At 45.4% G+C, this 25552-nt stretch overlaps 1 protein-coding gene across 12 annotated transcripts in view; it reads left to right on the top strand.

Annotated features, from left to right (window-relative positions):
• mapk10 (mitogen-activated protein kinase 10) overlaps positions 1–25552 on the top strand; it is a 115199-nt gene that overhangs the window by 45299 nt on the left and 44348 nt on the right. For 10 of the 12 annotated variants that reach the window (XM_014138909.2, XM_014138915.2, XM_045692623.1 and 7 more), the window contains 6 exons: positions 788–957; positions 14540–14669; positions 15901–15959; positions 18175–18313; positions 19194–19359; positions 21061–21132. In XM_014138909.2, coding sequence (XP_013994384.1) covers positions 788–957; positions 14540–14669; positions 15901–15959; positions 18175–18313; positions 19194–19359; positions 21061–21132 — 736 coding nt within the window. The remainder of the gene's footprint in view (positions 1–787; positions 958–14539; positions 14670–15900; positions 15960–18174; positions 18314–19193; positions 19360–21060; positions 21133–25552) is intronic. The other 2 variants (XM_014138910.2, XM_014138907.2) reach the window with 1 other exon arrangement.

The following is a 25552-nucleotide window of genomic DNA, read 5'->3' as shown; positions in this document are numbered from 1 at the left end:
TCTGTCACGTGCTCAGTGTGAACCTGCTTTCATCTGTGAAGAGCACAGGGCGCCAGTGGCGAATTTGCCAATCTTGGTGTTCTCTGGCAAATGCCAAACGTCCTGCACGGTGTTGGGCTGTAAGCACAATCCCCACCTGTGGACGTCGGGCCCTCATACCTCCCTCATGGAGTCTGTTTCTGACCGTTTGAGCAGACACATGCACATTTGTGGCCTGCTGGAGGTCATTTTGCAGGGCTCTGGCAGTGCTCCTCCTGCTCCTCCTTGCACAAAGGCAGAGGTAGCGGTCCTGCTGCTGGGTTGTTGCCCTCCTACGGCCTCCTCCACGTCTCCTGATGTACTGGCCTGTCTCCTGGTAGCGCCTCCATGCTCTGGACACTACGCTGACAGACACAGCAAACCTTCTTGCCACAGCTCGCATTGATGTGCCATCCTGGATGAGCTGCACTACCTGAGCCACTTGTGTGGGTTGTAGACTCCGTCTCATGCTACCACTAGAGTGAAAGAAAACTTAAGAGTGAAGGAAGTGGAATGAATAAGAATATCTTATTATGAAGTTTGGAAATTAGACATGCCAATAACAGCGGACACAGGATATGTGATGTATGCCTTCATTTTGCGGGCATATTGTACTGTAGTCAACATGCATTGTTAATGGGACTAGTTCTAAATGGTATTTTAAATGAATAAAATGAACAAAGAACATTGAGCAATGCAACTGGCTTTAGAGCCAGTCACAGAGGTGAAAGTGACATCACTGACCTTTTGTTTTGTCTGTCTACTGCAGGGTTTTGGTAAACAAGTGGATGTGTCATATATCTGCAAACACTACAACATGTCTAAAAGCAAAGTGGATAACCAGTTCTACAGCGTGGAAGTAGGAGATTCCACCTTCACAGTTCTCAAACGCTACCAGAATCTAAAACCCATCGGTTCTGGAGCTCAGGGAATCGTCTGGTGAGTACTGGAACGCTGCTTTTTACACTCCTTATATTGTTGTGAAGGAAAATGAAATGAACTGTTGAATGTATTATTGGGTTTCAGTATGATGGCAGTGTGCATATGGACTGTGGACTGTTTATCGTGAAATGAATTAAATGTTAAAGAGAATATTCCACTGCATAACGTCATATTTGGTTTCTGTATAATGTGCTGGCAGATATTGACTGGTTTGATTGACTTGTGTGGTCTTAGCATAAAAAATGTAAATAAACTAAATATTTCACTGGGCAGTATCAGTGATTGACGCTTTTGTGGAAATCCTGGCAGTTTTTAAGAATAACAAATTGTGTGATTAGTCTAGAAAGAACCGGTTTGGTCATGATGAGCTCTCTGATACATTCTGAAGCTCAGTAGGAACCAGGAAGTCATTAACGTTCACCTCACGGCAGCTCTGCCAGCGGCTCAGGAATGAAAAGGCTGTGCTCTTCCTTGGAAAAAGGGAGATGAATGGAGATTTCCATTCCAACACTTTGTCAACGTCATTCTGCCTTGGTCCGTCTGTCTTTCCCCTGGAATCAGGCAAGAGAGGGGATCTGTGCTTCTTTGAGAAGGGTCTGCCTAGCCTGGTTCTATAGCTGGGGGGGGCGACACTGGATGTAACCTCCTGTTCTCTCCTGTGCCCTCCTTCCCATGGCGATTGTGTACACTTACAAAAGGGGAATGGGTGAGTTGTAGGAATGCTGTAACCGTAGAAATAGAACTAATAGAACGGTTGGAAATAGAACTACTAGACCGGGTATCCCCTTTTTATGTCACTCCTGCTCTAGTAATTCTGTTTCTTTGGATGGTAAACAGGAAATTCTAGTTCATCTGGTTCACTCACAGAGTAACACGATTTGGTGTTTCAAGTTGTGTCCCACGGCAACAGTATTAACACCACAAAAAGATAAATCCTCCTGAGAAAAAATAAAGGCTGTCATAGGGCTCTGGTCAAAAGTAGTGCACTATATAGGGAATAGGGTGCCATGGTCATACACATCTGGTCAAAAGTAGTGCACTATATAGGGAATAGGGTGCCATGGTCATACACCTCTGGTCAAAAGTAGTGCACTATATAGGGAATAGGGTGCCATGTTCATACACCTCTGGTCAAAAGTAGTGCACTATATAGGGAATAGGGTGCCATGGTCATACACCTCTGGTCAAAAGTAGTGCACTATATAGGGAATAGGGTGCCATGGTCATACACCTCTGGTCAAAAGTAGTGCACTATATAGGGTACCATTTGGGAAGCAGGCATAGGCTACAAATAAATACTGTTGAATATACAGTATACTGTTGTTGTCCTGCCTCCAGTCAGACTGCAAACAACAGAGAGAAAGACGTATCATGAAATCAACATCATTATGCAATCTGTTATATAATCAGATTCAGGAGATGTTCCCCTGTACACTGAGACAATGTTCTCGCTGTGAGAGAGAGACCTGGGCTTGTATTCAAAGAGCGTCTCAGAGTTGGGATAGTAATCTAGCATCAGCTCCCCCTTGTCAATGTAATTGTATTCATTGTGCTCTAAATGGAATCCTAACTGATCCTAAATCAGTACCTCTGAGATGCTTTGTGAATACTGGCCCTGGTCTTTTATTCAAAGATCTAGTATCAGCTCCCCCTTGTCAATGTAATTGTATTTCTTCTGATCTAAAAGGCAAACTGATCCTAGATCAGCACGACCCCTGCACTACGGTGTGGTTAAGACTGTCTATGATTGTCCTCTTCCCCAGTCATTCAGATCTGTGTATCTTGTCTCTTGTGTCCTGTGGCGTGGTCAGGGAGCTTCCAGACAGAGACACCATGGTCAGAGAGCTTTCAGACAGAGACACCATGGTCAGAGAGCTTTCAGACAGAGACACCATGGTCAGAGAACTTCCAGACAGAGACACCATGGTCAGAGAGCTTTCAGACAGAGACACCATGGTCAGAGAGCTTTCAGAGAGACACCATGGTCAGAGCCACCATGGTCAGAGAGCTTTCAGACAGAGACACCATGGTCAGAGAGCTTTCAGACAGCGATACCATGGTCAGAGACACCATGGTCAGGGAGCTTTCAGACAGAGATACCATGGTCAGAGACACCATGGTCAGAGAGCTTTCAGAGACACCATGGTCAGGGAGCTTTCAGACAGAGACACCATGGTCAGAGAGCTTTCAGACAGAGACACCATGGTCAGAGACACCATGGTCAGAGAGCTTTCAGACAGAGACACCATGGTCAGGGAGCTTTCAGACAGAGACACCATGGTCAGAGAGCTTTCAGACAGAGACACCATGGTCAGAGACACCATGGTCAGAGAGCTTTCAGACAGAGACACCATGGTCAGAGAGCTTTCAGACAGAGACACCATGGTCAGAGAGCTTTCAGACAGAGACACCATGGTCAGAGAGCTTTCAGACAGAGACACCATGGTCAGAGAGCTTTCAGACACCATGGTCAGAGAGCTTTCAGACAGAGACACCATGGTCAGAGATCTTTCAGACAGAGACACCATGGTCAGAGAGCTTTCAGAGAGACACCATGGTCAGAGAGCTTTCAGACAGAGACACCATGGTCAGAGACACCATGGTCAGAGAGCTTTCAGACAGAGACACCATGGTCAGAGAGCTTTCAGACAGAGACACCATGGTCAGAGAGCTTCCAGACAGGGACACCATGGTCAGAGAGCTTTCAGACAGAGACACCATGGTCAGAGAGCTTTCAGACAGAGACACCATGGTCAGAGAGCTTTCAGACAGAGACACCATGGTCAGGGAGCTTTCAGACAGAGACACCATGGTCAGAGAGCTTCCAGACAGAGACACCATGGTCAGAGACACCATGGTCAGAGACACCATGGTCAGGGAGCTTTCAGACAGAGACACCATGGTCAGAGAGCTTTCAGACAGCGATACCATGGTCAGAGACACCATGGTCAGGGAGCTTTCAGAGACACCATGGTCAGAGAGCTTTCAGACAGAGACACCATGGTCAGAGACACCATGGTCAGAGACACCATGGTCAGAGCGCTTTCAGACAGAGACACCATGGTCAGAGAGCTTTCAGACAGAGACACCATGGTCAGGGAGCTTTCAGACAGAGACACCATGGTCAGAGATCTTTCAGACAGAGACACCACCTTAGGATGCATCAGCAGGTTGGGCTAGTGGTGATGACATCACACGGCCCTCAGAGTGATGGTTTTCTAAGGTCCCTATTGGCTCCAAGCTTTCCATTAACATTCTACTGCTGTTTCTATGGCCACTCCGTCCACCCTGCACTCTGTCTTCATAGAAAGACAGTGCATTCGGAAAGTATCCAGACCCTTTGACTTTTTCCACATTTTGTTACGTTACAGCCTTATTCTAAAATGTATACAATAATTTTTTCCCTCATCAATCTACACAATACCCCATAATGACAAAGCATAAACAGGTTTTTATAAATTTGTGCATTTTTATTGAAAATAAAAAACAGAAATACCTTATTTACATACAGTACCAGTTAAAGGTTTGGACACACCTACTCATTAAAGGCTTTTTCTTAATTTTGACTATTTTCTACATTGTAGAATAATAGTGAAAACATCAAAACTATGAAATAACACATATGGAATCATGTAGTAACCCAGAGAATACCTCCCCAGTTCAAACGCTACTCTTTATATTGTAGAGTCTTTTTTTTTTTACAACACAAGGTTTCTTGATATTGTTTTGAATGTCAATATAGAAATGATGAAGGAAAGCTCTCTCGGCCATGTCTCTCTCGGCCATGGCTCTCTCGGCTGACTACAATGTATTCCGATATATTGATTATTCTGAGATGTGCTGTAGCTGAATATTCTCGTTCCCCTGTCGGTTCCTCTGTCGGTTCCCCTGTCGGTTCCTCTGTCGGTTCCCCTGTCGGTTCCCCTGTCGGTTCCTCTGTCGGTTCCCCTGTCGGTTCCCCTGTCGGTTCGTATGACAGACACTGACATTGTAGAGGATTTGTACGTCTGGGGCCCTGGTGTCTGAATAGTAATGTAACAGCCTAATATTCCTCATACATCTGGGGGCCTGGTAGTTTGATAAATAGCTTCTATTCTGCTGTGATGAGATTGTGCTGAGTCAGCATAGGGTGTAGAGACACACACACACACACACACACACACACACACACACACACACACACACACACACACACACACACACACTGTTGACACAAAGCAGCCGCCGTACAAATAGCTTCCTGGTACAAATATTCCTATAATCCCAGGGGAACGGTGACTGTAGGCCATTAAAGTTGAATTATCTCTAGCACATAGACTATAAGGCCCGCTAACTGGAACTGGAGGGGGGGGTGGGGGGGTTGAGGAGGGGGGGCAGAGGGAGGGTAGGAGGGAGAGGGTAGGACATGTAAGACCTGATTGATGGTTGGTATGAAAGTTGGTTTGATGGTTGGTATGATGGTTGGTATGATGGTTAGAATGATGGTTGGTTTGATGGTTGGTATGATGGTTAGAATGATGGTTGGTTTGATGGTTGGAATGATGGTTGGTTTGATGGTTGGAATGATGGTTGGAATGATGGTTAGAAATATGGTTGGTATGATGGTTGGTATGATGGTTAGAATGATGGTTGGTTTGATGGTTGGAATGATGGTTGGTTTGATGGTTGGAATGATGGTTGGAATGATGGTTAGAAAGATGGTTGGTATGATGGTTGGTATGATGGTTGGTATGATGGTTGGAGTGATGTTTGGTATGATGGTTGGAGTGATGGTTGGTATGATGGTTGATATGATGTTTCTGGAGGCTGTTCTGACAGGAGCCTTGGGGTCAGTCAGGGGAATCTACTACTGCTACTGAAACTACAACTGACACGGGTCCTAAAAGGTTACTGACTGGTTAAGGGTTACTGACTGGTTACAGGTTACAGACTGGTTACAGGTTACTGACTGGTTACAGGTTACTGACTGGTTACAGGTTACAGACTCGTTACAGGTTACTGACTGGTTAAAGGTTACTGACTGGTTACAGGTTACTGACTGGTTACAGGTTACAGACTGGTTACAGGTTACTGACTGGTTACAGGTTACTGACTGGTTAAAGGTTACTGACTGGTTACAGGTTACTGACTGGTTACAGGTTACTGACTGGTTACAGGTTACTTGACGTCGTGTGTGTGTGTCAGTGTGTGTGTGTGTGTGTGTGTGTGTGTGTGTGTGTGTGTGTGTGTGTGTGTGTGTGTGTGTGTGTGTGTGTGTGTGTGTGTGTGTGTGTGTGTGCGTGCGTGCGTGCGTGTGTGCGTGTGTGTCGATGGCTAAAAATGTAGTGACAGCGTCTCATGAAAACACTAGTTAGTCTGTATGACTATCATGCTTTCTCCCTATACCCAGGAGGCATTTCATGGAGGATTGTGGTAAATTCCTTGTAATCCTGAATGACTTTTTAACATATGTTGTTAAAGCACTGTTGTATTTTTCAAGTGACCAAATGACAGATTATGAGATGTTTTCATGAACATCATGAAACATAATCATGTGAATCATTGTGTTGTTTTAGCCAAGCATTGTGTTTTATTAGCTAACTATTGTGTGGTATTAGCATAGCATTGTGTCATTTTAGATAACCATTGTGTTGTATTAGCTAAGCATTGTGTGGTATTAGCATAGCATTGTGTCGTTTTAGATAACCATTGTGTTGTATTAGCTAACTATTGTGTGGTATTAGCATAGCATTGTGTCATTTTAGATAACCATTGTGTTGTATTAGCTAAGCATTGTGTTTTATTAGCTAAGGATTGTGTGGTATTAGCATAGCATTGTGTCATTTTAGATAACCATTGTGTTGTATTAGCTAAGCATTGTGTGGTATTAGCATAGCATTGTATAATATTAGATAATCATTGTGTTGTATTAGCTAAGCATTGTTTTCATTTTACGGTCAGACAGCATAGCATCTGTCCCAGTAGCCTTTCCAATCCTGTATTTCAGGAGGCTGCCTGCTGCTGTTGCATTGTTAATGAGCACAACATGTTTTCCTGAGCTGAGCCAGACACAGGAGAGAGAGACAGGAGAGAGAGCGAGAGAGATAGAAGGGTGGGGGTATAGGGATAGAGAGGGGGGTATAGGGAGTGGAGAGGGAGAAGGAGAGAGAAGGAGAGGGAGAAGAAGAGAGAGGGGGGGGTATAGAGAGAGAGGGGGAGTTATAAGGAGAGAGAGACAGAGAGAGGGGGTTATAGGGAGAGAGAGGGAGAGAGGGGGTATCGGGAGAGAGAGAGGGAGAGGGGGAGAGGGGGTAGAGAGAGAGAGAGAAGAGGCGGTATAGGGATAGAGAGGGGGTTTAGGGAGGAGAGAGAGAGGGAGAAGGAGAGAGAGAGAGGGAGAAGGGGAGAGAGAGGGATATATATATATATATACACTGGGACATCATGTCTCGCTCCATCCACCAACGCCACGTTGCACCACAGACTGTCCAGGAGTTGGCGGATGCTTTAGTCCAGGTCTGGGAGGAGATCCCTCAGGAGACCATCCGCCACCTCATCAGGAGCATGCCCAGGCGTTGTAGGGAGGTCATACAGGCACGTGGAGGCCACACACACTACTGAGCCTCATTTTGACTTGTTTTAAGGACATTACATCAAAGTTGGATCAGCCTGTAGTGTGGTTTTCCACTTTAATTTTGAGTGTGACTCCAAATCCAGACCTCCATGGGTTGATAAATTGGATTTCCATTGATTATTTTTGTGTGATTTTGTTGTCAGCACATTCAACTATGTAAAGAAAAAAGTATTTAATAAGATTATTTCTTTCATTCAGATGTAGGATGTGTTGTTTAAGTGTTCCCTTTATTTTTTTGAGCAGTATATATATATATATATATATATATATATAGAGAGAGAGAGAGAGAGAGAAAGAGAGAGAGGGGGGTTATAGGGAGAGGGAGAAAGAAAGAGAGAGGGGGGGGTTATAGGGAGGGGAGAGAGAGACAGAGAGAGAGGGTTAGAGAGAGACAGAGGAAGAGAGGGGGTATCGAGAGAGGGAGAGGAAGCGAGACAGAGAGAGCGATAGAGAGGGAGAGAAAGCGAGAGAAATAGAGAGAGAGAGAGAAATGTACAGTGTTTCTTTCTTTAAAAGTTACAACTTATGCCGCGACCGTTAGTGGTAGATGGTGTCATTCTGTCATTGCACAACACTATCACAAGGGGGAGTTAGAACGCTGATCTATCGGTAGTCTAAACTATGGCAATTAATTCAGTCTGAGAGTCTCTCTTCTCTGGCACTAGAGTCCTGCATCAGGCAACAATTTAAAAAAAAAATGTCAGTGGTCCTGGAGTTAAGAGAGAACTTGGGTAAATACAAAGGGGGAATTTCCCTTGACATTTTCGAAAAATAGGCACGGTGGGCTTTTGGTTTCTCTCCCTCAGTTTAATCAACCAGAAAAGACAGAAGTAAGGAACTTATCTGTCGGCCCTGCGTTAAAGACCAAAATTGGTTAAATAAAATTGGGATAAATAAAATATATACCAGTTTCATTTAAGGACAAATAAAATGGACAACTGTGCCATATAGATTGCAAAATAGTTGGGAAGAGATTTTTGATGTACCGATTCCGTGGCACATGCTTTATGAATTGACACGCAATTTTCAGTTTATTATAATCTACTACAGGCCTTAGACCTATGGGTTTAACCTTTTGAATTAATGATTATAATGAAGATGGAAGCCACCTCTTAATGAGTTCCACGATCCGATCTGTTATCCAACGATTATTATTATTACTATTACTGAATTACAGAGCATGGGGACTGGTCTTGATAAATCAATCAGATTTGTATTTACAGTTCTCTCGACCGGTCCCGTTGTACAGCCCCATATTATCCTAACTGAAACCCTTAATTAAATCGCTTTAGCCGTGATTGTAAAATGAATCAGCCGATGCATTGGTCCAGAGCCAGGTGGTATTGGCTGAGAGTCACGTCATTGGCTGAGAGTCAGGTGGCATTGGCGTAGAGTCAGGCGGAGAATGAGGCATTGAAGAGTGGGCGAGGAACGAGATGGAGTCACAATCCATGCCAGGCTCAACCTGTGAGCTCTGGAACTCCACCTTCTGTTTGGGGACTCTGCAAACAACATGTCCTTGATGAAAATATGGCACATGGTTTATGAATTGACACCCAATTTTCCGTTCCTCCTGAAAGCGCTAATATTAAAAACAGTCAAATGCATTCTCTCCGTCGCCCACACGCACTTTAAACATTTGGATAATAAAGCATTTATAGGCTGACATTGGTTGATTTTAATACTTTTGACAGCCAAAATTCTAACTCCACCCATAACTTTTGGACATTTAAACATTCCCAGAAGGCATGGATAATTATAACCTACTGCAGGCCTAAAACCTATGGGTGCAAACAACGTTTCCATCTATTGTCAGGCTATTAGCCTGACAATAGACTCTTCCACCTTTACAAAAGGATAGTCTAATAGCTCGAGTAGGTGTGAAAAAAAATCCCCCCAACTTGCAATGTATTAAGTACTCTAAAGTTTTACATTTCTAACTACAAACATCATGCAACTGCAAAATGTCAGATAAAGCATATACTGTACAGTATTTCTTCATCAACATCTTTATGCTTTCGTTAATAAAAGAATGATAAAAATACTCTTCAAAATGCAGATGTTTATTTCAACTATCAGCAGGACAATAGACTCTGTTTTGACCAAGTGAATCTGCTCCTGTTGTGTGTGTTAGATTATTTGTGACATTGTGGCATTTAAAGCATATTGAAGACAGAAGACACCTCTTAATGAGTTCCGAGGGCCGATCTGTTATCCAACGATTAGTTTAATAGCCCGGCTACTGTAGGTGTGAAAATCCCCCCAACTTGCAATGTATTCAATGCTAAAAGTACTCTAAAGTTTTACACAGTATCTATTCATCAACATCTTTATGCTTTCGTTCATAAAATAACAATAAAAAATACTTTCAAAATGCAGATGTTTATTTCAAGTACTGTACAGTACATCTCAGCTACATTTTAGTTGCACTTCCCCCCAGCTCCATGACCACGGGTAAAAACCTTGCTGAGATGATCAATGTATTTGTCCGTTTCTCAAGCCAAAATGTCTTGATGGCCTTCACCTGTTCATCTTTGCTTGTAGGCTTGGCAGAGTTACGGATGAATTTTTCAGAATAAAGTAGGCTAATGAAGGCAACAAATTGTTGCCTAACAGAACACCCAAAGTCATTCAATTGTTATAATAGGATTTGAAGCAATAGTTACCCGCGTGTGGTCAACTATTTCAGCACCATTTTGCGCTGCTCTGAGACAAGCATGGGGACTGGTCTTGATTTTTATTTTCACTGAATCTCCGTTTTGGTATTGGTTAGCCTACAATTAGCGTGTGGAAATGTTAAGATTATTTTGCTCTTCACCGGTCACGTTGTAAAGCCATATTTTCGGAAACCCTGAGGTTTTTTTTTTTCTTGGATAGAAACACCATAATATTAATCAAATTAATTAAGCAAAATTTCTTAATCCCATAAACTATGTTCTTACAAAAAAAGGTTTTAAATTCTCAAGTACAGCCAATATTAACAACAGTCAAATGCTTCTCAAAGATGCCCTCTGGTGGCCAAACTAGCACTAACTAGCATTAATGGCAACAATGGCTGACACTTAAATAACGCGCCATAGAATTCTGCGGCTACCCGCAAGGTGTGCTGCAGTACAACGCAACTTTTAAAGGAAGAACCACTGTAAGGAGAGACACAGACAGGGAGGAAAATAGACTGGGAGGATAGCAGTGCAGTCTTCCTGCCCCTCGACAGATGCTTTTAAAACCAGAGCTCTGATTTTGATATCAGATCCTCTCTGTCTATACATAGATGATCCGTCACTCTCTCTAACTCCTCTTTGCTTGTCATCACCTAGACAACAGCTGTCTGTGAATGATGACTAGGAAGTAATGGATGATATAACACTCATAGGATTAAATAGAGAACACAATGTATTATTGTATATCTATGAGAACAGCACGTCTTTGTTTGACGTATCAGTGATATAACCTGACTGTTGACACCAGATGAGAGTTCACACTGGTTGACTGTGAATCTGAATCATTCATCATCATAACAATCACAGGATCTGAAGAGTGGAAAAAGCTGTCTCCACCACTACCCTGGTCCTTCCACCACTACCCTGGTCCTTCCACCACTACCCTGGTCTAGTAGTGTGTGTTAAATGATCTCAGCCATGCCTTGTGCTTTCGCAATATGCCACCTGGCTGTGAAAGTCAATATGCCACCTGGCTGTGAAAGTCAATATGCCACCTGGCTGTGAAAGTCAATATGCCACCTGGCTGTGAAAGTCAATATGCCACCTGGCTGTGAAAGTCAATATGCCACCTGGCTGTGAAAGTCAATATGCCACCTGGCTGTGAAAGTCAATATGCCACCTGGCTGTGAAAGTCAACATGCCACCTGGCTGTGAAAGTCAATATGCCACCTGGCTGTGAAAGTCAATAGTTGTCCGTAATAGAAATGTATACCCAGCTAACGTAAGCTTTTTATAATGGGCCAATTGTTTACTGCTGAACAGCCTGTCTCAGAACAGTATGACTGTACCACCACTGAACAGCCTGTCTCAGAACAGTATGGCTGTACCACCACTGAACAGCCTGTCTCAGAACAGTATGGCTGTACCCCCACTGAACAGCCTGTCTCAGAACAGTATGACTGTACCCCCACTGAACAGCCTGTCTCAGAACAGTATGGCTGTACCCCCACTGAACAGCCTGTCTCAGAACAGTATGGCTGTACCCCCACTGAACAGCCTGTCTCAGAACAGTATGACTGTACCCCCACTGAACAGCCTGTCTCAGAACAGTATGGCTGTACCCCCACTGAACAGCCTGTCTCAGAACAGTATGACTGTACCCCCACTGAACAGCCTGTCTCAGAACAGTATGGCTGTACCCCCACTGAACAGCCTGTCTCAGAACAGTATGACTGTACCCCCACTGAACAGCCTGTCTCAGAACAGTATGGCTGTACCCCCACTGAACAGCCTGTCTCAGAACAGTATGGCTGTACCCCCACTGAACAGCCTGTCTCAGAACAGTATGACTGTACCCCCACTGAACAGCCTGTCTCAGAACAGTATGACTGTACCCCCACTGAACAGCCTGTCTCAGAACAGTATGACTGTACCCCCACTGAATAGCCTGTCTCAGAACAGTATGGTTGTACCCCCAACTGGCACCCTATACCTTATGCATGCATGTATAGTGCACTACTTTATAAGGCTCTGGTCAAATGTAGTGCATTATACACTAAGTGTACAAAACATTAAGGACATCTTCCTAATATTGAGTTGCACTTCCCCTTTTCCCCTCAGAACAGCCTCAATACATCGGGGAATGGACTCTATGAGGTGTCGAAAGCGTTCCACAGGGATGCTGGCCCATGTTGACTCCAATGCTTCCTACAGTTGGTGTGAAGTTGGCTGGATGTCCTTTGGGTGGTGGACCATTCTTGATACACATGGGAAACTGTTGAGTGTAAAAAACCCAGCCGCGTTGCAGTTCTTGACTTAAACCGGTGTGCCTGGCACCTACTACCATACCCTGTTCAAAGGCATTTAAATGTTTTGTCTTGCCCGTTCACTCTCTGAATGACACACATACACAATCCATGTCTCAATTGTCTCGAGGCTTAAAAATCCTTCTTTAATCTGTCTCTTCATTTACACTAATTGAAGTGGATTTAACAAGTGACATCAATAAGGGATCATAGAATTGACCTGGATTCACCTGGTCAGTCTATGTCATGGAAAGAGCAGGTGTTCTTAATGTTTTGTACACTCGCGTATAGGGAATAGGGTACCATTTGGGATGCATAATACAGTGAGTTACAGCTGAATGTATGATTGTAAAATTACCGACTCCATTTTCCCTCAAGTTTGAGAAAAGACCATTTTCTATGTCGACCATCTTCCTCTGTTCTGGATTAGGGATTAATAGCGGGAACTGGGTTACTGAGATTTCAGAGATTTCCCGCCCAAATCCATTCTCGTTTCCCTGGACAATGGCGAGAAACCGGTAAATTATAATGAATGATTTCTATGAACAGCGTGACGTGAAATGAAACTGTTAAACGATGTTCAATGTCTAAATCTGGTTTCTCTGCAGCCTTCTCTGCTCTGCTACCTGCATGATCAATCATCAACGCTTAGTGTGTGTGTGTGTGTGTGTGTGTGTGTGTGTGTGTGTGTGTGTGTGTGTGTGTGTGTGTGTGTGTGTTGGGTTCTCCTACCATGCCATTGCAAACAGATGAGTGATCAAAAAGAAGGCCACAGCCTCCCTAATAATCCCTCTACATACCGTATCACAACTGGTGAGAGGATATGCTGAGAAATAGAAGGGTAAATTAGCCCAGATGCAAAAAAAATACAAAATGCCCGTGTGACATATCAACTCTCTGGCTTCATTCATACATTAGACCAGTCGTCACAATGCTAGCAGACTGCCATATTTACTCAACAATACAGTTCCTAATTGAAAACATCCTTTAGGCTACTTGCATGGCTTCTATAAATGTAATTGTTTACTATATGTGCAGGCCACACGTGACCTCCCAACGCAGTTATGGTAGACAATGTCCAATCTCACCAGGCGCCCGCTTTATTAGAGTAACAGGCGCCCGCTTTATTAGAGTAACATCCTGAAATAATGTTGCTAATCTCTATTTCTTTGAGGGCTTTTGTGAACACAGTGTATCAGCCATTTAGTGATTAGCAGCAGTGATTAGCAGCAGTTTATATTTGAGCCAGGATCTGTAGAGACACAGCGAGCACTGCAATGCAGTGCCTTAGACCGCTGTGCCACTTGGGAGGCCCTCTTGCTGTAGATTGCCTGTTTTCTCACTGTAGAATACCTGTTTTCTTACTTTAGATGACCTGTTTTCTCACTGTAGATTACCTCGTTTCTTACTGTAGATTACCTGTTTTCTCACTGTAGATGACCTGTTTTCTTACTGTAGATTACCTGTTTTCTCACTGTAGATTACCTGTTTTCTCACTGTAGAATACCTGTTTTCTTACTGTAGATTGCCTGTTTTCTCACTGTAGATTACCTGTTTTCTCACTGTAGAATACCTGTTTTCTTACTGTAGATTACCTGTTTTCTCACTGTAGATTACCTGTTTTCTCACTGTAGATTACCTGTTTTCTCACTGTAGAATACCTGTTTTCTCACTGTAGATTACCTGTTTTCTCACTGTAGAATACCTGTTTTCTCACTGTAGAATACCTGTTTTCTCACTGTAGAATACCTGTTTTCTCACTGTAGAATACCTGTTTTCTTACTGTAGAATACCTGTTTTCTTACTGTAGAATACCTGTTTTGTCACTGTAGATTACTTGTTTTCTTACTGTAGATTACTTATTTTCTTACTGTAGATGACCTGTTTTGTCACATACAAATAGAACTACTGTAGAACAAACAAAGCCCCTTGGACCATGGCAGTTTGACTGGTACAACGACATAGTTGTAAATCTCTGTTTTCTCCTGTGCTCTCTGCAGTGCCGGGTACGATGCGGTCCTCGACAGGAACGTGGCCATCAAGAAGCTCAGCAGACCCTTTCAGAACCAGACCCATGCCAAGAGGGCATACAGGGAACTGGTGCTCATGAAATGTGTCAATCACAAAAACGTGAGTTACAATGTTATGTCTCGTTTAAGCAAATAACAAGATGTGTGTGTGTGTGTGTGTGTGTGTGTGTGTGTGTGTGTGTGTGTGTGTGTGTGTGTGTGTGTGTGTGTGTGTGTGCGCGCGCTTGATTGTGTCTGTGTGTGTGTGGTCGTATTATTCAAATCAAATCAAAGTTTATTTGTCACGTGCGCCGAATACAACAGGTGTAGACCTTACAGTGAAATGCTTACTTACAGGCTCTAACCAATAGTGCAAAAAAGGTTTTAGGTGAACAATAGGGAAGTAAAGAAATAAAACAACAGTCAAAAGCAAGTGAAAAATAACAGTAGCGAGGCTACATACAGACACCGGTTAGTCAGGCTGATTGAGGTAGTATGTACATGTAGATATGGTTAAAGTGACTATGCATATATGATGAACAGAGAGTAGCAGTAGCGTAAAAGAGGGGTTGGTGGGTGGAAGGACACAATGCAGATAGCCGGGTTAGCCAATGTGCGGGAGCACTGGTTGGTCGGCCCAATTGAGGTAATATGTACATGAATGTATAGTTAAAGTGACTATGCATATATGATAAACAGAGAGTAGCAGCAGCGTAAAAAAGAGGGGTTGGGGGGGCACACAATGCAAATAGTTCGGGTAGCCATTTGATTACCTGTTCAGGAGTCTTATGGCTTGGGGGTAAAAACTGTTGAGAAGCCTTTTTGTCCTAGACTTGGCGCTCCGGTACCGCTTGCCATGCGGTAGCAGAGAGAACAGTCTATGACTGGGGTGGCTGGGGTCTTTGATAATTTTTAGGGCCTTCCTCTGACACTGCCTGGTATAGAGGTCCTGGATTGCAGGAAGCTTGGTCCCAGTGATATACTGGGCCGTACGCACTACCCTCTGTAGTGCCTTGCGGTCGGAGGCCGAGCAATTTCCGTGCCAGGAAGGTTTGCAACCAGTCAGGATTTTTGCCTTTGTTTTTATTTTGCCTTTGTCCATAGGAATTCCCTTTTTACTTTAACCTCCCAGTCACTGCAGTGTGGCGCTGCATCATTATGAACCTATACAAAAAAAATATGGCTAAAGTCATAAGCATTTGAAATGTAAATAGCTGTTAATGTTGTAGCTTACTGTACATAGACTGGAACATTAAACTGAGTCTGAATGTTGCCCCAGTTCTCTCTCTGTTTGTCCCTCTCTTTCAGATCATCAGTTTATTAAATGTTTTGTTTCTATCCATCTCTTTCAGATCATCAGTTTATTAAATGTTTTCACACCACAGAAATCATTAGAAGACTTCCAGGATGTGTAAGTACCAATAAACGTTCAGAGAAAAAATGAACAATTGTGAGATCACTCAGAGAGCATGCAGGGAAAACTGTATTTTCATTTAATCTGACTTTTAATGTGACATATTACTTTGATTTAACAACAGACAAGCTAAATTGTTACGTACCTTCAAGACTTATTCATTTGAGAAAAGAAGCAGTGAGACTGAAGTCTGTGAAGGTGGTAGTGAAGTGTAATGTGAAGCCTTCGGTTCTGTCTGTCGTTGTACTGACCGATGAATGAATTTGTAGACTGATGGTACTGCAGGTAATGGAATGCACCATGCTTGTCTAAAGAAGTTTATCTTCACTATATTCCTGTCTATTAGTCTGGTAGGAATTTCAAATCTGAAAAATGTGCAAATAGATTTTATGAATCTCAAATGTATGAATACATGTACAATTCTAGGTAATTATATGTACTTTATTGCAAAGTAAAAACTAAAACATTTTATATATATATATATATATATATATATATACTGGAAACTGGGCAAATGCACTTTCCAGTTCCATCGATTGAGTGTGTCAGTGGAACACTGTTGCTTCCGTCCCTCTCCTTACCCCGAGCTGGGCTTGGACCAGGGGACCCTCTGAACACATCAACAACTGCCTCCCAAGAAGCATCGTTACCTATCGCGTCACAAAAGCTTGGAGATCAGAGGAAGAGAAACAACTACTTCAAGATCTCCGAGTGAGTGACGTCACCGTTTGAAACGCTACGAGCGCGCACCGTTAACTAGCTAGCCATTTCACACCGGTTACACCAGGACATTGACTAGCTAGCCATTTCACACCGGTTACACCAGGACATTGAGATGAGATGAAAAGCTGCTCAAGACGGTAACGGACACGATGACGGCCATGAATCAGTGGAGTGGCTGCGGTTCTGGATTTTCCGGAAACCGGATTTTTCGTGTCTAAATATACGGTTGTTTGTGCTCATGTGTCAGATTTTTTTATGTAGCTGCTGCCTCCTCCTTGATCAGCGATGAACACCATTGTCTGGTGTAACCTACAAACTTCCTGTTGTACACAGAAGAACTGATCAACATGTTCATACAAACTCCCAATGAAAAACCCACTGAGGAGTTACATGCAGATATCTCGGCAGCATATCAAACACAAGCAAGACACAGACACGCAACGCATCCTAATTATTGATTTAAATGTTTTTTTTTTAAATTATCATTTGAAAACATTTGCTAAGCAGGAGGCAGACAGTCAAAGTAGTAGTGTTATTTTTCAGCAGCTCTGGCTACGATATGGCAGCAACTATCAAGATTAGCCTGCATCATCACAAAAAAACAGGATTGTTTTTGCTCCAATGCAACGTGTAGGGAACTGCATTCTGCTTGTGCCACTGCAATATCCATTACAACAGACAGAGAAGGTACTAGCCTTCATAATGGCCTTGAATGTTTTTATTTCAGCTGTTCAGAAATATGAGGCTGAGACACAGGCTACATCACCATGGTTCAGAAGGGTCTCCCGAGTGGCGCAGCGGTCTAACACACCGCATTGCAGTGCTAGAGGCATCACGACAGATCCTGGTTCGTTCACAGGCTGTGTCACAACTGGCCGTGATCAGGAGTCCCATAGGGCGGCGCACAATTGGCCCAGCGTCGTCTGAGTTAGGGGAGGGTTTGGCCGGGGGGGTCCCCCACTCCCCTAACTCAAATGTAGGCCGTCATTGTAAAGAAGAATTTGTTGTTAACTGACTTGTCTAGTTAAATAAAGGGTCATTTAAATAAGAGGCTGAGTAAAGACACGCGTGTGTAGAAAAGAGATCCTTAGCTTTGAAGAAAAAGATTTCCAGAATGGAACTCTGTATTCGCAGCCCCGGCCTTAATACAAAGACTATGCAGAATCCCGTTGATGCTCTGGCACTGCACAGAGGGTGTCCATTGTGATGAGGAGTAGAAGAGAAAGGAATGAGAGGCAGAATGATAGATTCAACTAGAGCCTCTTGGGTTTAAAGGATCTCCCTTCAGGTCATGTAGGCCTAGTTCTCAGACCTCTTCTTCATTCTGGATATTATATCATTTCTTTTCCCGCCATATTCAAATGCCAACTCAGGGTGTTTACTACTAGTTGTGAAAACATGTCTTATCGGTTTCGGAGCTCTAACTTTTACATCTGTCTGGCCCGAACGTATCCCACGTCTCTTCTTACTAACAGTGTCACTCTGTCAGGTACCTGTGTATGGAGCTGATGGATGCCAACCTGTGCCAGGTGATCCAGATGGAGCTGGACCATGAGAGAATGTCTTACCTGCTCTACCAGATGCTGTGTGGCATCAAACACCTGCACTCCGCTGGCATCATTCACAGGGTGAGATGGCCTCTCTCTCTCTCTCTGTGTGTGTGTGTGTGTGTGTGTGTGTGTGTGTGTGTGTGTGTGTGTGTGTGTGTGTGTGTGTGTGTGTGTGTGTGTGTGTGTGTGTGTGTGTGTGTGGCATCAAACACCGCCACTCCGCAGGCATCATTCACAGGGTGAGATGGTGTCAGTTGTAGAAATATAATAAATAGAATGTAATTCTATGACTCCCAAGTGGTGCAGGGGTCTAAGGCTAGCTGTGGCACTAGAGATCTTGGTTCGAGTCCAGGCTCTGTCGCAGCCGGCCGCGACCGGTAGACCCATGGGGCGACGCACTATTGGCCCAGGGTCGTCTGGGTTAGGGGAGGGTTTGGCCGGACGGGATGTTCTTGTCCCATCGCGCACTAGCGACTCCTATGGCGGGCCAGGCGCAGTGCACGCTAACATGGTCGCCAGGTGTACATTGTTTCCTCCAACACATTGGTGCGGCTGGCTTCCGGGTTAAGCGAGCAGTGTGTCAAGATGCTGTGTGGCTTGGCAGGGTCCTGTTTCAGAGGACGCATGGCTCTCAACCTTCGCCTCTCCCGAGTCCGTAGGGGAGTTGCAGCGATGGGACAAGACTGTAACTACCAATTGGATATCACGAAATTGTGGAGAAAAATGAATGTAATTCTATTTCTGTCCTTTTTCAGATATGAAACAGGACTTTAATCATGCTGAACATTACACTGCTTATAGCCCAGTGGGCAAAGCTGATGTAAATGACATCATTGCAACTGCTTCTGCCTGCTGGGATATGCCATCTGTAGACATTTAAACATACTATAGTAGCTAGCACCACCTGTTAAAGTTTTACCTCAGTAACCCTCATCTCTTGTTGTTGCTTTCCCCAAAGGACCTGAAACCTAGCAATATAGTGGTGAAATCTGATTGTACGCTGAAGATCCTGGACTTTGGCTTGGCTAGGACTGCAGGCACCAGCTTCATGATGACCCCGTACGTGGTGACGAGGTACTACAGAGCCCCAGAGGTCATCCTGGGCATGGGGTACAAAGAGAACGGTAAGACAGGTTCTAGAGGGGGTTCTGGTGTTCTGACACTGTAACATGCTACTGCTGGGATGTATTCTAATACTTTAAGATGTGTTCTAATACTTTAAGATGTGTTCTAATACTGTAAGATGTGTTCTAATACTTTAAGATGTGTTCTAATACTGTAAGATGTGTTCTAATACTTTAAGATGTGTTCTAATTCTTTAACTAACCCACGGACTCCTCTGGCGTGGTAGTGTAACCTCTTCTTTATGACTCTAAGTCAGAATATGTCTACAGTCAGTGGTCTGTAGACAGCAGGGGCCTCTGACAGCCTCTCCACATCATGGAGTAAATACATGCTTAAGTAAACCACAAGCAGTGGTGAGTGGGTAACCTTGGCTCTACGCTCATGAATACACTACTAGACGGAGGCCTGTAGGGTGAGAGGCCAGGAGGTGAGGCCATGGATTTCCTGCCACCAGCCAAGCCCCAGGAGACTGGCTTCTTCTTCTCTCTCTCTCTTCATTAATGGAATAGTAATTTATCTGCGTGCTACGTCTCTTACTAATTATAGTCTGAATAACCAAATCACTCTCTGTTTCCCACGCTCTGTCAACAACATCTCTTTCTCAATTCCTCTTTCCTTGATTTCTCACATATTTGATGTATCCTATCCTTGCCACCTTCTCAAAACGCATTGGAGGAGAACTTGAGGGTTCCGAGGGGAGGGACCTAGGGAGAATTCCGAGGGGAGGGTTCCGAGGGGAGGGTTCCGAGGGGAGGGACCTAGGGAGAATTCCGAGGGGAGGGTTCCGAGGGGAGGGACCTAGTGGAGGGTTCCGACGGGAGGGTTCTGAGGGGAGGGTTCTGAGGGGAGGGTTCCGAGGGGAGGGACCTAGTGGAGGGTTCCGACGGGAGGGTTCTGAGGGGAGGGTTCCGAGGGGAGGGTTCCGAGGGGAGGGTTCTGAGGGGAGGGTTCTGAGGGGAGGGTTCCGAGGGGAGGGTTCCGAGGGGAGGGACCTAGTGGAGGGTTCCGAGGGGAGGGTTCCGAGGGGAGGGTTCCGAGGGGAGGGACCTAGGGGAGGGTTCAGAGGGGAGGGTTCCGAGGGGAGGGTTCCGAGGGGAGGGACCTAGGGGAGGATTCCGAGGGGAGGGTTCTGAGGGGAGGGTTCCGAGGGGAGGGACCTAGTGGAGGGTTCCGAGGGTAGGGTTCCGAGGGGAGGGACCTAGTGGAGGGTTCTGATGGGAGGGACTTAGGGGAGGGTTCCGAGGGGAGGGACCTAGGGGAGGGTTCCGAGGGTAGGGACCTAGGGGAGGATTCCGAGGGGAGGGACCTAGTGGAGGGACCTAGTGGAGGGTTCTGAGGGGAGGGTCCTAGTGGAGGGTTCTGAGGGGAGGGTCCTAGGGAAGGTTTCCGAGGGGAGGGTTCCGAGGGGAAGGACCTAGGGGAGGGTTCCGAGGGGAGGGTTCCGAGGGGAGGGACCTAGTGGAGGGTTCCGAGGGGAGGGACCTAGTGGAGGGTTCCGAGGGGAGGGTTCCGAGGGGAGGGACCTAGGGGAGGGACCTAGGGGAGGGACTTAGGGACCTTGGAGCTTCACGACTAATACGTTTTGATAAAGAGGCGAGGAGAAAGGATGCAGGGAAAGAGGAACTGAGAAAGAGCCTACGGTTTTCTTTTCTAATGCTAACCTCTGACTTATCTCTCACTCTCTGTCTCTGTACCTGCAGTGGATATATGGTCGGTGGGGTGCATTATGGGAGAAATGGTGCGTCACAAAATTCTGTTCCCTGGCCGGGACTGTATCCTTACTTACTAAGATAATATACATAATGTCAGTTGATCTTGATCAAAGAATAAGGCCAGCATTCAATCCAATCTGCTATAGTGCAGGACACTATGCTGCTGACAAAACATATTTTAAAGGCTATTTCCCCCAACATTCGCAGAGATCGCTTTCGTGGTAAACGCTGTGCAAGCGTAAATTACCAATAATAGTCTGTTACTGTGCTTTAATATGCCATTCTTTGAATCCCGGTCTAAGATTTGTGCCTGTAAAATTTGGATGAACAGGTATTTAATAAGTGATTTGTATCAAACTAAAGGAAGTAGAGTACGTACATCAAATCCTACCATTGGCCCAATTCTTTATACGTGTATTTTTCAATGATTCTTCTCAGACTCTCGGAACGTGAATCGATACCTTTCCTGTCGCCATCTGTTAGGTACTGACCTGTTCTCCTCTGTTAGGTACTGACCTGTCCTCCTCTGTTAGGTACTGGGCTGTTCTCCTCTGTTAGGTACTGACCTGTTCTCCTCTGTTAGGTACTGACCTGTTCTCCTCTGTTAGGTACTGACCTGTTCTCCTCTGTTAGGTACTGGGCTGTTCTCCTCTGTTAGGTACTGACCTGTTCTCCTCTGTTAGGTACTGACCTGTTCTCCTCTGTTAGGTACTGACCTGTTCTCCTCTGTTAGGTACTGACCTGTTCTCCTCTGTTAGGTACTGGGCTGTTCTCCTCTGTTAGGTACTGACCTGTTCTCCTCTGTTAGGTACTGGGCTGTTCTCCTCTGTTAGGTACTGACCTGTTCTCCTCTGTTAGGTACTGGGCTGTTCTCCTCTGTTAGGTACTGGGCTGTTCTCCTCTGTTAGGTACTGACCTGTTCTCCTCTGTTAGGTACTGACTTGTTCTCCTCTGTTAGGTACTGACCTGTCCTCCTCTGTTAGGTACTGACCTGTTCTCCTCTGTTAGGTACTGACCTGTTCTCCTCTGTTAGGTACTGGGCTGTTCTCCTCTGTTAGGTACTGACCTGTCCTCCTCTGTTAGGTACTGACCTGTTCTCCTCTGTTAGGTACTGACCTGTCCTCCTCTGTTAGGTACTGACCTGTTCTCCTCTGTTAGGTACTGACTTGTTCTCCTCTGTTAGGTACTGGGCTGTTCTCCTCTGTTAGGTACTGACCTGTTCTCCTCTGTTAGGTACTGGGCTGTTCTCCTCTGTTAGGTACAGACCTGTTCTCCTCTGTTAGGTACTGACCTGTTCTCCTCTGTTAGGTACTGGGCTGTTCTCCTCTGTTAGGTACTGACCTGTTCTCCTCTGTTAGGTACTGACCTGTTCTCCTCTGTTAGGTACTGACCTGTCCTCCTCTGTTAGGTACTGACCTGTTCTCCTCTGTTAGGTACTGGGCTGTTCTCCTCTGTTAGGTACTGGGCTGTTCTCCTCTGTTAGGTACTGACCTGTTCTCCTCTGTTAGGTACTGACCTGTTCTCCTCTGTTAGGTACTGACCTGTTCTCCTCTGTTAGGTACTGACCTGTTCTCCTCTGTTAGGTACTGACCTGTTCTCCTCTGTTAGGTACTGACCTGTTCTCCTCTGTTAGGTACTGACCTGTTCTCCTCTGTTAGGTACTGGGCTGTTCTCCTCTGTTAGGTACTGGGCTGTTCTCCTCTGTTAGGTACTGGGCTGTTCTCCTCTGTTAGGTACTGGGCTGTTCTCCTCTGTTAGGTACTGGGCTGTTCTCCTCTGTTAGGTACTGACCTGTTCTCCTCTGTTAGGTACTGACCTGTTCTCCTCTGTTAGGTACTGGGCTGTTCTCCTCTGTTAGGTACTGACCTGTTCTCCTCTGTTAGGTACTGACCTTTTCTCCTCTGTTAGGTACTGACCTGTTCTCCTCTGTTAGGTACTGACCTGTTCTCCTCTGTTAGGTACTGACCTGTTCTCCTCTGTTAGGTACTGACCTGTTCTCCTCTGTTAGGTACTGGGCTGTTCTCCTCTGTTAGGTACTGACCTGTTCTCCTCTGTTAGGTACTGACCTGTCCTCCTCTGTTAGGTACTGACCTGTTCTCCTCTGTTAGGTACTGGGCTGCTCTGTTAGGTACTGACCTGTTCTCCTCTGTTAGGTACTGGGCTGTTCTCCTCTGTTAGGTACTGGGCTGTTCTCCTCTGTTAGGTACTGGGCTGTTCTCCTCTGTTAGGTACTGACCTGTTCTCCTCTGTTAGGTACTGACCTGTTCTCCTCTGTTAGGTACTGACCTGTTCTCCTCTGTTAGGTACTGACCTGTTCTCCTCTGTTAGGTACTGGGCTGTTCTCCTCTGTTAGGTACTGACCTGTTCTCCTCTGTTAGGTACTGGGCTGTTCTCCTCTGTTAGGTACTGACCTGTTCTCCTCTGTTAGGTACTGACCTGTTCTCCTCTGTTAGGTACTGACCTGTTCTCCTCTGTTAGGTACTGACCTGTTCTCCTCTGTTAGGTACTGACCTGTTCTCCTCTGTTAGGTACTGGGCTGTTCTCCTCTGTTAGGTACTGACCTGTTCTCCTCTGTTAGGTACTAGGCTGTTCTCCTCTGTTAGGTACTGACCTGTTCTCCTCTGTTAGGTACTGGGCTGTTCTCCTCTGTTAGGTACTGACCTGTCCTCCTCTGTTAGGTACTGGGCTGTTCTCCTCTGTTAGGTACTGACCTGTTCTCCTCTGTTAGGTACTGGGCTGTTCTCCTCTGTTAGGTACTGACCTGTTCTCCTCTGTTAGGTACTGACCTGTTCTCCTCTGTTAGGTACTGACCTGTCCTCCTCTGTTAGGTACTGGGCTGTTCTCCTCTGTTAGGTACTGACCTGTCCTCCTCTGTTAGGTACTGACCTGTTCTCCTCTGTTAGGTACTGACCTGTCCTCCTCTGTTAGGTACTGACCTGTTCTCCTCTGTTAGGTACTGGGCTGTTCTCCTCTGTTAGGTACTGACCTGTTCTCCTCTGTTAGGTACTGACCTGTTCTCCTCTGTTAGGTACTGGGCTGTTCTCCTCTGTTAGGTACTGGGCTGTTCTCCTCTGTTAGGTACTGGGCTGTTCTCCTCTGTTAGGTACTGACCTGTTCTCCTCTGTTAGGTACTGACCTGTTCTCCTCTGTTAGGTACTGACCTGTTCTCCTCTGTTAGGTACTGGGCTGCTCTGTTAGGTACTGACCTGTTCTCCTCTGTTAGGTACTGACCTGTTCTCCTCTGTTAGGTACTGACCTGTTCTCCTCTGTTAGGTACTGGGCTGTTCTCCTCTGTTAGGTACTGGGCTGTTCTCCTCTGTTAGGTACTGACCTGTTCTCCTCTGTTAGGTACTGGGCTGTTCTCCTCTGTTAGGTACTGACCTGTTCTCCTCTGTTAGGTACTGGGCTGCTCTGTTAGGTACTGACCTGTTCTCCTCTGTTAGGTACTGACCTGTTCTCCTCTGTTAGGTACTGACCTGTTCTTCTCTGTTAGGTACTGACCTGTTCTCCTCTGTTAGGTACTGGGCTGTTCTCCTCTGTTAGGTACTGGGCTGTTCTCCTCTGTTAGGTACTGACCTGTTCTCCTCTGTTAGGTACTGGGCTGTTCTCCTCTGTTAGGTACTGACCTGTTCTCCTCTGTTAGGTACTGGGCTGTTCTCCTCTGTTAGGTACTGACCTGTTCTCCTCTGTTAGGTACTGACCTGTTCTCCTCTGTTAGGTACTGACCTGTTCTCCTCTGTTAGGTACTGGGCTGCTCTGTTAGGTACTGACCTGTTCTCCTCTGTTAGGTACTGACCTGTTCTCCTCTGTTAGGTACTGACCTGTTCTCCTCTGTTAGGTACTGACCTGTTCTCCTCTGTTAGGTACTGACCTGTTCTCCTCTGTTAGGTACTGACCTGTTCTCCTCTGTTAGGTACTGGGCTGTTCTCCTCTGTTAGGTACTGACCTGTTCTCCTCTGTTAGGTACTGGGCTGTTCTCCTCTGTTAGGTACTGGGCTGTTCTCCTCTGTTAGGTACTGACCTGTTCTCCTCTGTTAGGTACTGGGCTGTTCTCCTCTGTTAGGTACTGACCTGTTCTCCTCTGTTAGGTACTGACCTGTTCTCCTCTGTTAGGTACTGGGCTGTTCTCCTCTGTTAGGTACTGACCTGTTCTCCTCTGTTAGGTACTGGGCTGTTCTCCTCTGTTAGGTACTGACCTGTTCTCCTCTGTTAGGTACTGACCTGTTCTCCTCTGTTAGGTACTGGGCTGCTCTGTTAGGTACTGACCTGTTCTCCTCTGTTAGGTACTGACCTGTTCTCCTCTGTTAGGTACTGACCTGTTCTCCTCTGTTAGGTACTGACCTGTTCTCCTCTGTTAGGTACTGACCTGTTCTCCTCTGTTAGGTACTGGGCTGTTCTCCTCTGTTAGGTACTGACCTGTTCTCCTCTGTTAGGTACTGGCCTGTTCTCCTCTGTTAGGTACTGACCTGTTCTCCTCTGT

The sequence above is a fragment of the Salmo salar genome, chromosome ssa13 (assembly GCF_905237065.1).
Source record: "Salmo salar chromosome ssa13, Ssal_v3.1, whole genome shotgun sequence".
NCBI classification, from domain to species: Eukaryota; Metazoa; Chordata; class Actinopteri; order Salmoniformes; family Salmonidae; genus Salmo; species Salmo salar.
This window is presented reverse-complemented; position numbering and strand designations above follow the sequence as displayed.